Genomic DNA, 15,588 nt, shown 5'->3' on the forward strand with positions numbered 1-15,588 from the left:
GTGTGTGTGTGTGTGTGTGTGTGCAAAGTGTTCGATTATAAAAACAATATCAATATAAATGTATAATATTCATTTATTTATATTTGTGTTATAGAATATCAGAAAAAAATCGGTACTGTCGTTTTCAAATCCAACAGAACTGGAACCAGCCTCTGGTATTCTATGTTGGACTCTCTTCAGCCTTTTCAGACAGATATAAACAGAGGATGAAAAGAGGCGGACATAGGCGACCAGAGACCGGTTTCGTTTGTGCTGGATTTGAAACCGATGGTACCAATGTTTTTCTGATCTTCTGTAACATATATATAAATAAATATATTTATTTATATATTTTAATTCAGAACTTTTTAAACTAATTCCATCGCGTGGAAATGTGTTTATTTTGCTGAGGCCATTGCATTGGGAAACGATAATCGAAATTAGGGTGTTGCTGGTCATCGTCTATTGATTCCCTCAGCTTTTTCTTTTCACGTTGCTTCCTAAAAAAAATGAAATAAAACATAAAAATGGATGCATAAACTAAACGAATGGCAATTGCAAATAAATATTTAGACATGATGAATTTTGATTGGGTATACAAGTCACGTGTATCTACCACCAGTTACATCTTCACAAGTTGCTCCACATTGAATGAAATATATCAAATTGTTTATCCAATAGAACTATCAAGAAGACTTCTTTTGAAGCGTACCTATAAGTATAAAATAGCTAAATAAACAGAGAAAAACACGAGGATGGCATGCCGTGTAGCATAATGATAAAGAGTCGTTTTGGGGAAGTTCGAGATCCCCACATTTCTTTGTACTCAAGTGGAGACTACAGTAACTTAAAACATGTTATTAAAAGCAAAACAACTTCAGAATATGTTCTCAATCAGATTAGATTTACCTGGAGCTGACTGTTTGTTGACTAAAGACGAATGTAACCGGGTGAAAAAGGTCAGAGTAATGTTGAGTAATGCTGGCTTCTCAAACGGTTAAAATTAAAAATAATCTGCATAAAGTTAATATATTCATGTTCCTCTCTCCCCCCTCTCTCTCTCTCCCTCTCTCTCTCTCTCTCCTTTCTCTCTCTCGTTACAAATATTAGTTGAGATTTCAAAAACTCACTTCATATAGAGCCCATATGCTAGATTCCTATCCTTAGCAACTCAATGCAAATTGACTGAGCGTTCATTGATTAAGAACTTGCTCACCAACTAAAATGATTCCATGCGTAAATAAAACATATGCTGACACACATACAGAGCATTATATTTTCTGGAAGTGAATATTACTATTGTGCTTGTTCATAACATTGTCTTGGTTCTTTTCCACCATCATCGTTTTATATTAAAAGCGTAACACGCATGTCAACAGAATTTATGATCGCACACTTGTTATCGCACAACAACCACAGAGTTGGTTTAGCTGGTCCAGTACTGAGATACATGAAATGCTTTTATTAGTGGTTGTAGTGTGATATGCATCGATTTGCATATAAATGAGGCTTCGCTCCCCAAAAAGATGATATAAAGACTAAAGAGGGCAGAGAAGTTGAGTATAAAAAGAAAATGTTTTCAAATCACCACCGAAAAATTTTTTTTTCCTTTTTCTCTTCTCTTTCCTTTTTCCCTTTTTTATTTCGTTTTTGCCCTTTCTTCCCCATCTTTTAACCTCTTTATAAATGAATGCAATAGGATTAGGAGATCGGGGATCGGTAAGTTGTACGTTTTCTAACCACGACAAGTTCGAGTATATTCAAAAGCATTTTTACAACTGAATAATTCCGATTAACTTTTCCTCATACATGTTCCAAAAAGTAGTATACATTACATATCGCTGCTAATAAACCACTAGAATCTTTAAGGTTTAAGGCGACTACCACACACGCAAACATATGCTTTTCTGTCTAGTTTTTTAATTATCTCTTTGTTTTTTAACCAACCCATCTTTTCTTCTTTATTCCTATATTTCAACACTAAATCTTATTCCTTATTCCTATTTTTAACAACATTTAATAACGCTGAAGACCTGATTTTATTTTATCTTTGCTTTTGTATAAGCTGTATCGCTTGAAGAGGTCTCTAGTTACTAGTAACTAGCTGGCTGAAACATGCACATGATTGGGTAGCAAAGTATTATTGCTTATGTATAAACTAATATAAAGTATGATATTTGATATACATATTAGTTATGAGGGGAGGTGATATTATTGCTTTGTCTAGCCCGGTATTTGCTATTTTTATATATTAAATACTTTTAAGGAGGTACATAATAAATTACTTTAGAATTCCAAGCTAATTTAAAATTTGTATCAACAACTAATAAATGCCATCATATAATTAATATTAATTATAGTTTCAAAACATATATAGTCTTGCTAATCAATAGTAATAGTACACAGTAATAAAAAAATGCAAGGAAATAAAGATGATAAAATGTAAAGTCGATAGAATACTAATACGAGTTATAATGATAGGGGTAATATATTCGCTTAAAGATATTCATGTGCTACTTTAATGCTAACATATTATAATGAAAACAAATCATGTTACTATATCAATATATATATATATATATACCAATACTATACTATATCAATATATATATATATATATATATATATATATAAAAGTGAACGTGTCTGTCTGTCTGTCTGTCTGTGTACATTTCCCTACGCAATAACTCTGTCAATTTTTAGTCTATAGACTCGAAATTTGAAATACCGGGTACTGAGATTTGGGAAAATCGATGTGATGGGTGTCAGCCAGAAATTTGGCTGTTAAGGGGTCAAATTTCAACGATTTGACCTTTAAGAACTCTACCAAACTCCTCCGACAATTTTTGGTCTAGACACTTGAAATTTTAGATATAGGTTCCTTGAACCTGGATCTAATTTAATAAAGTGATTTGAGCCCGAAACTATAAATTTTAAGGGGTCATAATAGGGGTCAAATTAAAAAAAATTACTCTTTTTTTGCTCAGCATACACCTCCAAACACCCGGGCAACGCCGGGCTGAAATGCTAGTGTATATATATATATATATATATATATATATATATATATATATATATATATATATATATATATATATATATATAACTACTTCATTTACTCACATAAAATTAATATACGAAGGTATAAATTTATGCGTAAACTTTAAGTATTTACTTCAAAAGTACTCAATACGGAGGTAGAGTTAGTTAGTAAGTTATAAAACATATATGGCGATTAAGCCATACTGAATATTCCACGTTTCATCCACTCTAGGATTCTTCACGCTTATGCGCATAAGCCTGAAGAGTCCTAGAGTGGATGAAACGCGGAATATTCAGTGTAGCTTAATCGCCATATATATTTTATAACTGACTATATATATATATATTGTATTGATATTAAAAAATAAAAGTTATATAATATATAAACTTTTGTGTAGGCGCATAAAAATTCCACTTTTCGTTTCTTTTTTCTCTTTCTATCTCTGTCTCCGCCTATCCATTCATTTCTAAATTTTTTGTGTCGTCCTCTATTTTTTGTATTAGTTTCTGCAATTTGCTTGTGACTTTTTCAAATTGAAACTTTTGTGAAATTCTCCTTTTCTGTTTCATTTAGGACTAGACTTTCTTTAAACCAACTTTGCTTAACAGGATCTTTAATCATTCATAATTAATTGATCAAAACATTGTCATGATCGTATATAGTTCTGTACTAGTCGTGAAGCGCGTGCGTTATGCAGGTGTTTTGTAGTTTTCAAAATGTCGGAATATATCAACCAGGTTTGACTGATCATTCGTTATGAAATTCGGCCCTGTCAAAACAATCTGAGACCCTAGAATTCGAAAGGTAAACCCCCAGAACTCGCCATCAACGTCTCCAAAAACTCAACAATTTTAAAGTATTATGTATATTTCTTTCTCTCTTTTTCTATTTCTCTCTTTCATTCCCTTTATCTCTCTTTCAATGAAAAGAGAGAGGGGAATAGAATTATGATGGTATTGTTTTAAACAGTCGAGGCGTCGGATTCCATCGAAAGCAGACGCATAAGTTTTGGGGATGTGAAGCCGTCGGTGATGCACGCGTCAGGTCAGTTCGATATGCTCCCCCAGAATCTATATTTTTATTAAAAAATGTCTTTGTTTGCTGTTTTGTACAAGCGTTAATTTTCAGCGACAGAAAAGCAGTCCATGTCATGAAGAATACGTACCATTAACGCCGCAATGAAGACTCTATGACAACAAGAGGCGCAATCGATTATAACCAACGCCATATCGACCCGATGATATTTCTATCGTCCGTGTGCCTATCGTTTGATTGTGTTTAATACCTGGGTAGCTGGTTGCCGTTAGAAACGTCCACACGACAAACTAAATAACTCTCCTCTGGTTCAAGACTTATCATGTCATATGTGTGTAATGAAAACAGGACAAGAGATTCCGTCTATTTGTATTTTTTCAATTAAGAATCTTACTACTCGTCTACTTGACGAGCGGAAATGTACAGCTTTTATAGCTGGGATTATCAAAGAGGGGATAATCCATATTCACAACATTCTTCCCTACCAAATTTCTCACTGATAGATAAGAAAGTCTCTTTAATGCCTAGGCTTTCTACGAGCTCATAGTGGCCGCCTCGGCAGTCTATGATTCGAGGTCGGAGTACTCAAACAGGAAAGCTCTTCAGTGCGAGCCTGTTTGTGGGCTCTAAAATACCTCGCTTCGAAATGTTTGCTTCTCAGAGGAGAAGGCCGTTCTGCATCAGAGTCAGTTGCTAGATGAACACGTTTTTTCGGTGCTAGTCCTTTATCGTTCAGGGATTCGGGACGAAGCCCCAACGGAGACAGTGCCATTAGACGATGTGCCAGGAGTATTTTCAGTGTAATAATCTTCCGGAGGGGTTTCAATATCAGGAAGAGTTAGTCTGTCCACAGGGGTTGTCCACGGTACTGGTACGTCTCCGGCAAGTGCTAGGTCTATGGCATTCGTGACGGTACACAATAGGGATTGAATAGCGTATAATACGACAGAGAAGAAGATTTTCCAAATTATCAATCAGACATTCGTTATTTGATGCAGGTAAATTGAACGGTCTTTCAAATAATGCCGTTATATCTTTCGCATTGGCCGTTACCCTTAGGGTTGTAGGGAATTATCCGACTTGTAGCTATTCTTCGTTCCTGTACAAATTGTTGAAGCTGCTCTGACATAAAAGAAGCCCCTCGATCTGAATGTATATAGGCAGGAACTCCAAAGAGCGATTCCTGAACAGGGGCATTGTATAATTACAGTAGCCGATATGTCTGAGTAAATGCAGGCAAAAGGAAACCGGGAATATTCGTCGATAACAGTTAATAAATATCGCTTCCTTGTTTAGCTCTCTTATTCTTTATTTTGCTTGTAGTAGAGTTGAACATAAAAGCAACTGATTTTGGTCAGTAATAAGTTTAAAGTGGCGTCTGATCAGATACTGCCGCCATCTTCTTAATGCCTCGACTAAGGGGCAGGCTTCTTTTTCAATTGCAAAGTGTCATCGTTCAGCCCGTGAGAGGATCCTTGAAAAAAAGGCTATAGGACCATCAGCGTGTCTCAAAGAAGCAGCAATAGCACAATCTGACGCATCCGTTTCGACAGCCAGATGATTATTTTGGTCTATTGTTGTAATTGCTAATTTTTCAATGTCCTTTTTCAGTCAATCGAATGCCACAACGGCTTGACGGGACAGAGGAAACGTCTCTACATGTGTTAATGGATGTATCTTTTATGAGAAGGATGCGATCCATTGGGAGCAGTGAACAAACATGTCTATAGCACGTTAAAGGGAAGGCCGATTGTGAGGAACAGGCATTTGGAATAAAGGTTTCAAGCAATCTGCGTCCGGTGCTATAAAACCTTTGCTTATGGTATACCGCAGCATGTTTATTTTGTCCAATCCAAAGGAGCATTTGTCGTCGTTTAGGGTAAGGTTGTATTTCTCGACGGTGGACATGAACATCTGAGATTTATGTCGTGTTCCTTTTTATTATGGCCACATACTGTGACATTGTCAATGTACGCAAACGTGCCTTTCAGTTTCTCATCCGTTATGATTTGGTCGACTATCCTTTGGAAACTGGCTACTCCATTCGTAACGCCAAAAGAAATCCTGAGAAATCGATATAATCGACCGTTCGCCTCGAAAGCTTTGTATAGCTTGTCTCTAGGTCTAATGGCGATCTGATGGTACACGCTTTTCAAATCCAGAAGCCAAAACATACGATATTTGACTATTTCGCCTGTCATTTCATCTATCCTGTGTAGCAGGAAGACGTCCAAAAGAGTAAATTTATTTATGGTTTGGAAGTAATCTTCTTTTTATAGTGTTCAAAAGTGGTTATAATTACCTAAGCCCTCTAGGGTGATTTGCTAGGTTAAATTATACCATCCTCGAGTAGTCTTTTTATCTCAGAGTCAATGAATTTTTTATTACTATAAGTAAAAACGTTCGCTTCTCACTGCTATGGGTTGCAGTTTTCAGTTAGGTTTTTGAAAAGTGACGGGTACTGGATTTTTGCTGTCACCAATCCACAAATTTTCAATGCAGGCATTGAACCACCAAACGGAATTTCAATCTGTGAATGTTGCTGCAGAAAAAGGTGTCCCAGTATTATTTTACAACAAACGTTTTTCATTGCGGATAATTTAGTGGTTTTACAGGAGACGTTATTAAATAGTAAGTCCACCAAACAATAAGCACTTACGTGTGCAGACAATGACGCATTTACCATTGTTACTCTTCTGGGAGAGGAGACAAAATGCAAGTTGTTGGTTTTTAACAAGCTTTCTAAGATAAAATTTTATGAGTTTCCGCTATCGATTAGAGCATTCGTAGATCTTCCGTTAATTTTCATTTTTATAATAGTTTTGTAAAGGCATTCAGGGGAGGCTGCTAATATCGCAGATGTATTTTGACGAGCGGCTTTGTATAGGGTTTTAGAAGACTTGCATACCTTTGAAAAATGACTAAGTTTTCCACATTTATGACAAAGAGTATCTCTAGCAGGACAGGAAACTCGTAGGTGTTTAGATAAGCTGCAAAAAGATACTAGATGTCCCTTTTTTAAGCACCAATGATCGATTCTTCTTTAAGCTTCGTTGGACTATCGCCGCAGGAGGGCGGTAGGAATAGGTGGATTTAGCGCGACGTCCACGGTGTCTGGTTATAAATAAGAACGAAACTGCTGTATAGCACATTCGAAGTTATAGGCTTGCTCGTAAACTGTGCTAAGTGTAAGAGTCTTATTCTCAAGAAGACGTTGTCTTACCTGAGCATTACGTAAGCCGTTAATGAAGGCGTCCAAAATGTGTTGCTCTTGGGCCTCTAATGCCGTCAGTGGACAAAAGTTGAAATCTTTGCCCAGTATCCGAAGGCTTTTAAAGAAATGTTCTATTCTTAATTGAAAAAAATATAATTAAAACAGGACAGGAGATTCCGTCTAGTAATCTTTTATTCAATCAAGAATCTTACTATTCGTCTACTTGACAAGCGGAAATGAACAGTTTTTATAGCTTGGATTATCAAAGAGGAGATAATCCATATTCACAACAATGTGAAACTGAGGAGAGTTATTTGATTTGTAATTGGAACGTTTCCGGAATTGTTCTTATGTCCTGGCATGGCAACCAGCCTCCAAGGGAGTAAACAATATGTACATCCCCTTTAGACTAAGGAGTTGATACGCTACAAACATTCGTTACCTCAAGAGTCCAATAAGTTTGTTTTGCTATCGGCTGAGTCTTGTATTTGGATGTTCTTGGCGTCATTACGACAGGGTTTCATCAACATTAATGCAGGAACCGCTGTACAGTGTTGATATATATAATTATAATGGGTTCATCCGAATCGTATAAATACAACAGACTTGTAAATTAAAAAAATATCCATTTTGAATTTGAAGACAGGGCCGAGTGTCACAGGAAAGAAAGATATTTTTTTTTGATAGCATGGACAAGTTCCTATTTACAATGCCTCCCCACGGGACAGAGTTAGACACCAGTGGAGAAAAGGAACAAAAATAAAAATTGTCTCAGTCGTGAAGGATTTCTCCTCCTCTGACAGAGAACAAGAAATGGAAGTGCAGCATATGAAGAACAGATACTACACTTTGATCTTGTCCAAAGGAAAACAAGATCCAATATTCGGAACATTTTTTGTTCTTGTGATTAAGGGAGGTGGTGTTTGATAAAAACTGCTGGGAACCGATGATTTAATATTCTATTTTATTTTTAAATCCTCGAAACAGTGTTTCATGGTAGACAACTGACGATCCTTGAAATGATATTAGGATTATTGTGAATTCGAGAAAGCAAGTTTATACAGCGATTGCAAATGATTACATGATTTACTGACTAAAATAGATTTCAAACGAATGATAAAAAATATATAAAAATTAAATAAGTTTTTTCATATAGGTTTATATATATATATATATATATATATATATATATATATATGATTTCCGATATAGACAGAATTCTAAAAATAATAGACTATTTTCGATTGTGAGTATCGACAATAGAAAATATGAATCCATAAATAACACTAGTTACCTTAAATATATTACTGTGCCGACAGCGATCAGAATTATAACGAGAATTGCTCCACTGCATCCGATAGCCACAAAGATCCACTTCTTTTTAGGATCATCAGGTCCTGAAAATATCAACAATAAAACAAATTGAAATTCATGGACTTAAAGTGTTTTTACTTCATGAATGCCAAGCTTACAGTTCAACACTCACACATGTTAGTTAAAACAGATAAAACCTATATAAATGTGAATGTCGGAATATTAGTATGACTTTAAAATAAAAAAAAAGTAGGACTTAGAGGTATGTTATAAAAAATGATAATGAGGATGTTGTAAGCCAAGGGAAATGTTGGTACTCTTGCATAATTTGACCCGAATTCTCATGATTTACCGTCAAGCCCGGATCGGGCGAAACCGGCAATTATCGGTGAGAGCCGAGTGGCGTAGAAGACGCCGACTAAGGAAAAAAGCAAAACAAACCGGAAAAAAAATGCAAATTATCAAAAATAACAAAAAACCTACATTGATAAAGCAAATGTTTATTTATTTTATTTTAGTATTTATATATATATATTTTTTTTTTGCAAAATATTTATCAACAGCAAGTTATGTAAATATTGTTATCTTCAAAAAAAGGTTGTTTACCCGTATAAATGTTAGGTTTAAGTACATTTTTTTTGTTTTTCTTTAACCGTATTTTTTTTTCTTGTTTTTTTTAATTTTATTTTCAAGACTTTTTGTTCAGTCAGGTTGTTTTTTTTTTTGTTTTGTTTTTTTATTTTTTTGTGGGGGATTACACAGAAATAGAAAAACATATTTTTTTTTTTTTTCAATAGTGATTTTTTTTTACGGTTGTTAACTGCCGGCGGAAGAGCTTTCTTGAGATGATGATATTTCCTTAGGAATCTTTTACTTCGGTCGACTGTTGATTGGCCATATCGACAGCAAAGAGAGAGGTGATGGGGTAGAGGAAATGGGAGGAAGCCCCAACCGGGTAGCTTTCGGAAATGATGGAGACAAAAGGATCGTTTCCAAATTTTTGTCTCCACATAAATTCAAGTAAATATGTACCCAGAAGCTCCCGGCTGGTCCCGCATTCTTGCTTGTTACGCTGTTTTGCTTCCACATCCTTTCAACATGGTTCGTTGTTTTTCTAGCATGCACAGATTTATTTCCTTGCCTGTCATTTTTTGTTTGGCGAGTCTGAAAATATAGTTGTTTGTCAGCTTTTTGGGGGTTCAGTCGATTTCTCCCAATTCGAGTGTCGTCTGCTAATAAGATAATTAACATAGCTATGCATGGTTTAGTTTTTTTATAAAAATCACTTTCAACAAGTCATGAAACCACTTGATGTAAGAAGCTTAAATTAAAAATATAACTTTAAAATCAAAAACTCGCCAACGATAATTGTTATATGGATAGATTCTGACACCCTTTGTCAGAAACATCGCTCATGGAATTGAGGACTACATAACAAAATAAGGGAAGCGAGAGTCACAATGCTGCCGAAAATAAACCCGTTCCACTTCAGAATTGATATTTGTTTCTTGTCAGGAATTATAAGAATGCAAGTATCAACTCCCTTATATACTGACGCTTTTTATTAGCATGTGTCATGATATAGAAGAACGGTTTTGTCAGTCTTATCCATACAAACGTCTGTGCTACAGACATACTTTAAGGGTATCCGTTCACTGACTTGTATCGTATCTTTCACGTTTTTGTAGAAGTTAGAATCAGTTTTTTTATAACTGATACAGGAGATAGTATTTTTTTCAGTTGACTTTTTTACTTCTGAGCCTAGGATGGGAGTTAAAGGTTTACAATATTTGCAGGAATCGGTCGGGAGTTGTAATTGGGTATTTTAAGATTAACTCCAATCAAAGGTTTTCAGCTGACCCACCCCATCTCTAGCCACAACAAGATCTAAGACCTGTCTCATCACCATGTGTCTGTTTTACAAGTACTTGAATGTAATGTTCTCTTGACTAACCCGACAAGCAGCAAAATCATACCCCTTCACTGTTCAGGTCACTTGATGTTGAAAAGCCTTATACTTGTTTCTTCATTCGGATTGCTAAACTTTGTAATTCCCTCCTTGTTTCCTGCTTCTCTGGCTGTACTAACCTGCAAAAGTTTAGATGTAATGCAAATAAACATTTAGCCGCTCAACTCTCCACAGTCAAATAGTATCTCCTTAAGTTCCAAGTGGTAATAAAGGTAAAAATAAAGTATATATATATATATATATATATATATATATATATATATATTCTCCCAATCCAAATAAGCATTTTGCAATGTTATAAGAATGTTCTGAGTCTACCGAGTAGTCTGGTGTGTCGATGAGGGTATTATTTGGTTATGGTCGAGGCATGTACTCTTTGATTGCTTGTGTTAAAAAAATCGTTAATACTTATCAATGCACATACCATTATATATCTCACATTGGTCTCCAGAAAATTTATTCAAACAATTACAGCTGTGGTACATATCGTACCTGTGCTGATTACATATTCCTCCATTTTTGCAATAGGCTGGGTCAATAAGGCATTTACCTGCAACAAATAAATAAAAGACAATTAATTGAAAGAAAATAATAAATACACATACAATGAAGACACAGTAGTTAAAATGAAATTATATATATCGAATATATGTATATCCAGGGTGGCTCAAAATAAGCACCCTATTTTGTATTTCATTCGAAAGTTGTCTTTTACAATTTTTGTCCATATTATTGTCCATATTATAGAGATTCAAGTGACACCAACATGGATTCAACTAAACTTCATACAACGCAACAGCAGGAAAAAAATAATCGAGGCATAATTTGCCACAAAATCAGTTCTGGTGCAGTGACAATGCAGGAAACATTTTGGCAGGAACAATGTACCTGATAGAAGGACGATTCAACTTTTCAAGCAAAATTTTGGGAAACAGGAAGTGTCGCAAATACCCAAAAAGACCACAGTGGTTAACATCGTTCTGCCATTATTCCTGACAATATTCACATTTTACAGTAATGCCTTGCGGAATCCCTCAGAAAATCAACATGCCGTCTATTATAAGAAACAGATATTTCGAGATCATTAGTTTTGAGAAGGTTCAAAATTCAAGTCTTGTAGCAGCAAACCAATTGCAATAAATCAGAACGAGAATCATTTTGAGAAGATATCAGTCAAAGGATGGAAACTGATCCTGGTTTGTTGGATTAGATTTTCTTTATATAACGAGGATCACTGTCACTTGAGTGGGCGTATCAACAAGCAGAACATCTGCTTCTGGACTCAGCAACATGAACATACCTATCGCCCTTTAAGCCAAGAATAGCATCATCTAGACAAAAAAAAAATCTTTAGCATCTTAATACCTTCTCTGTCTCCATATGGCTCAAATGGACAATTTTACCCCGAGCATTGAGTATGCTTAATATATTCGAGTTTTTTTTACTTTTTAATAGAGAATAGTAAATTAATTATTTTTCAAAATGTTTTTAATTAAAACTTAAAGTAATTTCATAACCTTAATTGTCAAAAAAGACAGTTTAAAATGTCATGTTATTATTTTAGATTTTAAAATTGTAAAAAAAGTACTTGTACTATGAGAAATTTTAAAGTAAATTCTTAAAAGGTTAAATAAAAATTTTCAGTAACTATTTTTGAAATAATTTGGAAATATTTTTTTCAATAGATATCGTCTATTTTTTAAAAAAATTAATACAATAGTTTACGCGAAAAGTAAAAGCGATAGTAATTGTCTGTATTTTTGAGATGAGGTGTTTTCATTGATGGAGATTGTCGGACTGACTTCCTCATCTTGGTTGTTATCGTCACAACGTTTCGACGTTTTGCCCTCCGGCCTTCATTAGGTGTTTTATATCGAACTGGGGAACCGTTTGTTGGGAGTCTCGAACCCAACCCTTTATTATTATTACGGGGGTACCGTGTTCGGACCCCAGCTAGACTTTGGGACATAGTTGCTGATTCTCTATTTTGAATGTTACTTTTTCACTGCCTTCGTTCAGGATTGAACTCAGCACCTTTGGGTAACTGAAACTTTGATACAAAGACTAGGACCATTCGGCCATATGTCACTAACAACCAAGACGAGGAAGTCAGTTCGACAATATCAATCAAGTAAAAGCGATGTTTTTAGTCTCAAATTGGAAATTATATATTGTTTATATATTATTAGTTGTTTAAAATGGTAAAAAATAATTTTAAATAAGAATATTTTAGTGTAACCTAATCCCCCATTGAGGAGCTTTAGAACTACGCTGAGATAGCTTTTTGACCAATCCCCTGTAACGGCAGGTGCCTCGGGAATTTAGGGTGGATAAATATAGATATATTTTAATTCATTGTCAAAATGGATATATTTGTTTTTTGGTTGGAAAAACCTAAGATATTTTGTTATTGGGGAAAAACTCAACAACAAGAAATGCGAGGATATTAGACGAACATGTTGTACTGGCTGAGTGATGGCTGATGACCTCGAGGTTATGGGATTTTTAGTCTTGAATGGGGTCTCAGATCGTTGGGGCTTAGTGTGATTTGATTGGCTGGGGAGACATCCACCCCACCCACATCGGGTCGATACGCTCTAAAATTAAGAAGATTGCTTGTTGAATTTGGGGAGAACAGATCGTATAAACCCGCCGACCCCTCCACCTCCCTCATCCAACTGTCTGTCGCTGTCTCTGAAGAAATTTGAGACTGTGAAAAAAACTTACAAAAACAGAATGAGATCAGTAAAAACATTTGTACATAATTCTGCGAAATTAAGCTTCTGTAGATAGACTACATGAGTTTGTCTTTCTTCCTACCTGCTGCTTCGATATTCGCTTTCAGCATACCAGATTACATGTAACAACCTCAGAGAAAACTATACTACACGAGCCAAGAATTCAGATAGACAGGGGTCCTTAATCACCTTCTCATTGAAGGGTTACATTAGATCAATTCTTTTAATATAAAAATCTTTTCAGTAAGTATTTCGAAAGATTCTAATTTTCTATGTAGAACTTTTACTCTTTACTCATATATATTGTAGTCATGACTAGTGACAGTGAGGGGTTACAGCTTTGTTGCCGTTTGACCAGGACGACCTTATGTTACCACGGAAGAAGAAAGTAAAAATGGTGCTGGGATTGCATTACAATCTTACAGTTGGTGATATCGACCAGAAAAAAAAAAGAAGGGTGAGATTTAATATTTCTCATTTTTGTTACCACGAAAAAAAAAAACAGAGTTGGGATTGCGTTATAATCATACATTATCGGTGGCAGAAAAAAAGACGTACTAAGAAAGAGACAGAGAGACAGACGGAGATATCTGAAACCAAATGGAAGGAGAGACGGAAAAGGAAATCGATAAAGAGACACCCGAAAAAAAAACAGGGCCTGAAGAAAGACTTTGAGCCAGAAAAAGAATTCGCACGTGTGAAAAGGACATTTTGTTTTTGGAAAAAAAGGAAGAGAAAACAGAGAGAAAAAGAAACGCCGGTTGAAAAAAAAAACATTTGAACATTTTGGAAAAAAAGGAAGAGAAAACAGAGAGAGAAGACGAAAAAAAAGAGACACTTTTGACAGCCTTCAACAAGTGCGCGTTGCAAAGCGACGAGAGAGAGAGAGAGAGAGAGAGAGAGAGAGAGAGAGAGATAGAGAGAGAAGAACAACACAGGCGGGTAAGCGAACCTTTTTTTTCTTTCTACTGTCTGTGCAAATTGGCCTAGAGAGAGAGGGGGGAGAGTAAGAAGGATCATAGAGAGAAAGAGAGAGATAGGCAGTAAGATAGCGTATTTTTGCTGTCGCCGTGGAATTCACGGTTGGTCGTGCACGCTTCCAACCCTATAGCAGTAATATCAATGAATTAATGAAAGGAAGGTGTGATATTTGCAGGTACAAGCGAAGGTTGTTTTAAAACGGACCAATCGCTGTGGCGTGAACATTTTTCTGCTGTGATTGAATTATATAAATTTTTTGTTGTTGAATTAAAAGGCTTGAGAGAGAAAGAAGAGAAACCTTATTGTTTTTAATGATAAAACAATTGATTGTAATTCAATTGACGCTTAAATGAAGCTTATATTTTTTTCTTTCTTTATTGAATTAAAAGCTTGAAGGAAAGAAAAAAGAGACAAAGTAAAAAAGTTTTTATTGCTTTTGCTTGTGTTTTTTTGTCATTGTCTAATTGTTTTTTTATTATTATTCTTTTGTTGTTGATATTGAGTTAAAGTCTGAAGAGGAAGTTCTTATTTTTTGTTGTTGTTGTTGTTTAAACAATCATTTGGGCGTAGAGAAGTAATCAATATTGAGGGGATAGCTGGATGAATTGTGGCAATGTCGACTGAAGCCTTCAGGAGCGAATCGCTCCTACGGAAGGGAGAGGTTGATACTGATCAGAATAAAGGGAGGCGGAAGCCCTGGTCGAGTTAGTTATGGGGTGTGGCCAATCAGAAAGTTTTCCCAGGGAATGGCGGTATGTGGCGGAAATTTCTCTAGCTCTGTTGGGGAGATTGGATAATTGGATACATTCTATTTTGAAGAAAAAAACAGTTTATGATCTGACGAAGAGAGAGGTAATTTCGCTGGCATGTGAACACACGTCGGGATCAGCCTCGCGGTTTATTTGCCAACAGATAACTGATAATCCTCAGTTGAAATGGGAGCAATTACGAGCAGCTTTAGAAGGTGAGTATTCCGGAGAACAGAGTCTCCTTGACGCAATGAGAAAAATAATTCAGATCCGACAACAATCCGGAGAAAGCATAGCTGACCTAGGCGACCGGATATCTGGTTTGGCTGGAAGGGCTTTTCCGGATGAGAAGCTGAGAGAAACTGAAACAGTGCAGGCGTTATTGGCTGCTATATTGGAAGAGGCTTTAAGGGATAGAGATGTCCGAGTCGATGCCATGAACGATGGTCCATCCGGATTGCAGGGAGCAGTTGAATTGGCCTGGTGTAGGGAGCAGGTATGAGCACAAATTCGTTGCCCCTGGTGTAAGAGTATCTTGTGTAGGAGACGGTGAGACTCGTCGTGGG

At 35.8% G+C, this 15,588-nt stretch overlaps 1 protein-coding gene across 1 annotated transcript in view; it reads right to left on the reverse strand.

Moving 5' to 3' along the window:
* Positions 1-265: 265 nt before the first annotated feature.
* The window catches only part of LOC145266649 (cysteine repeat modular protein A-like), a 110,060-nt gene continuing 94,737 nt past the window's right edge, over positions 266-15,588 (reverse strand). The window contains exons 14-16 of the mRNA XM_080122575.1: positions 10,979-11,104; positions 8,566-8,668; positions 266-479 (exon numbers count right to left, since the gene is read on the reverse strand). Coding sequence (XP_079978701.1) covers positions 353-479; positions 8,566-8,668; positions 10,979-11,104 — 356 coding nt within the window. The 3' untranslated portion in view covers positions 266-352. The remainder of the gene's footprint in view (positions 480-8,565; positions 8,669-10,978; positions 11,105-15,588) is intronic.

Source organism: Euprymna scolopes, chromosome 41 (genome assembly GCF_053919585.1).
Source record: "Euprymna scolopes isolate OS-2025 chromosome 41, ASM5391958v1, whole genome shotgun sequence".
Lineage (NCBI taxonomy): Eukaryota > Metazoa > Mollusca > Cephalopoda > Sepiida > Sepiolidae > Euprymna > Euprymna scolopes.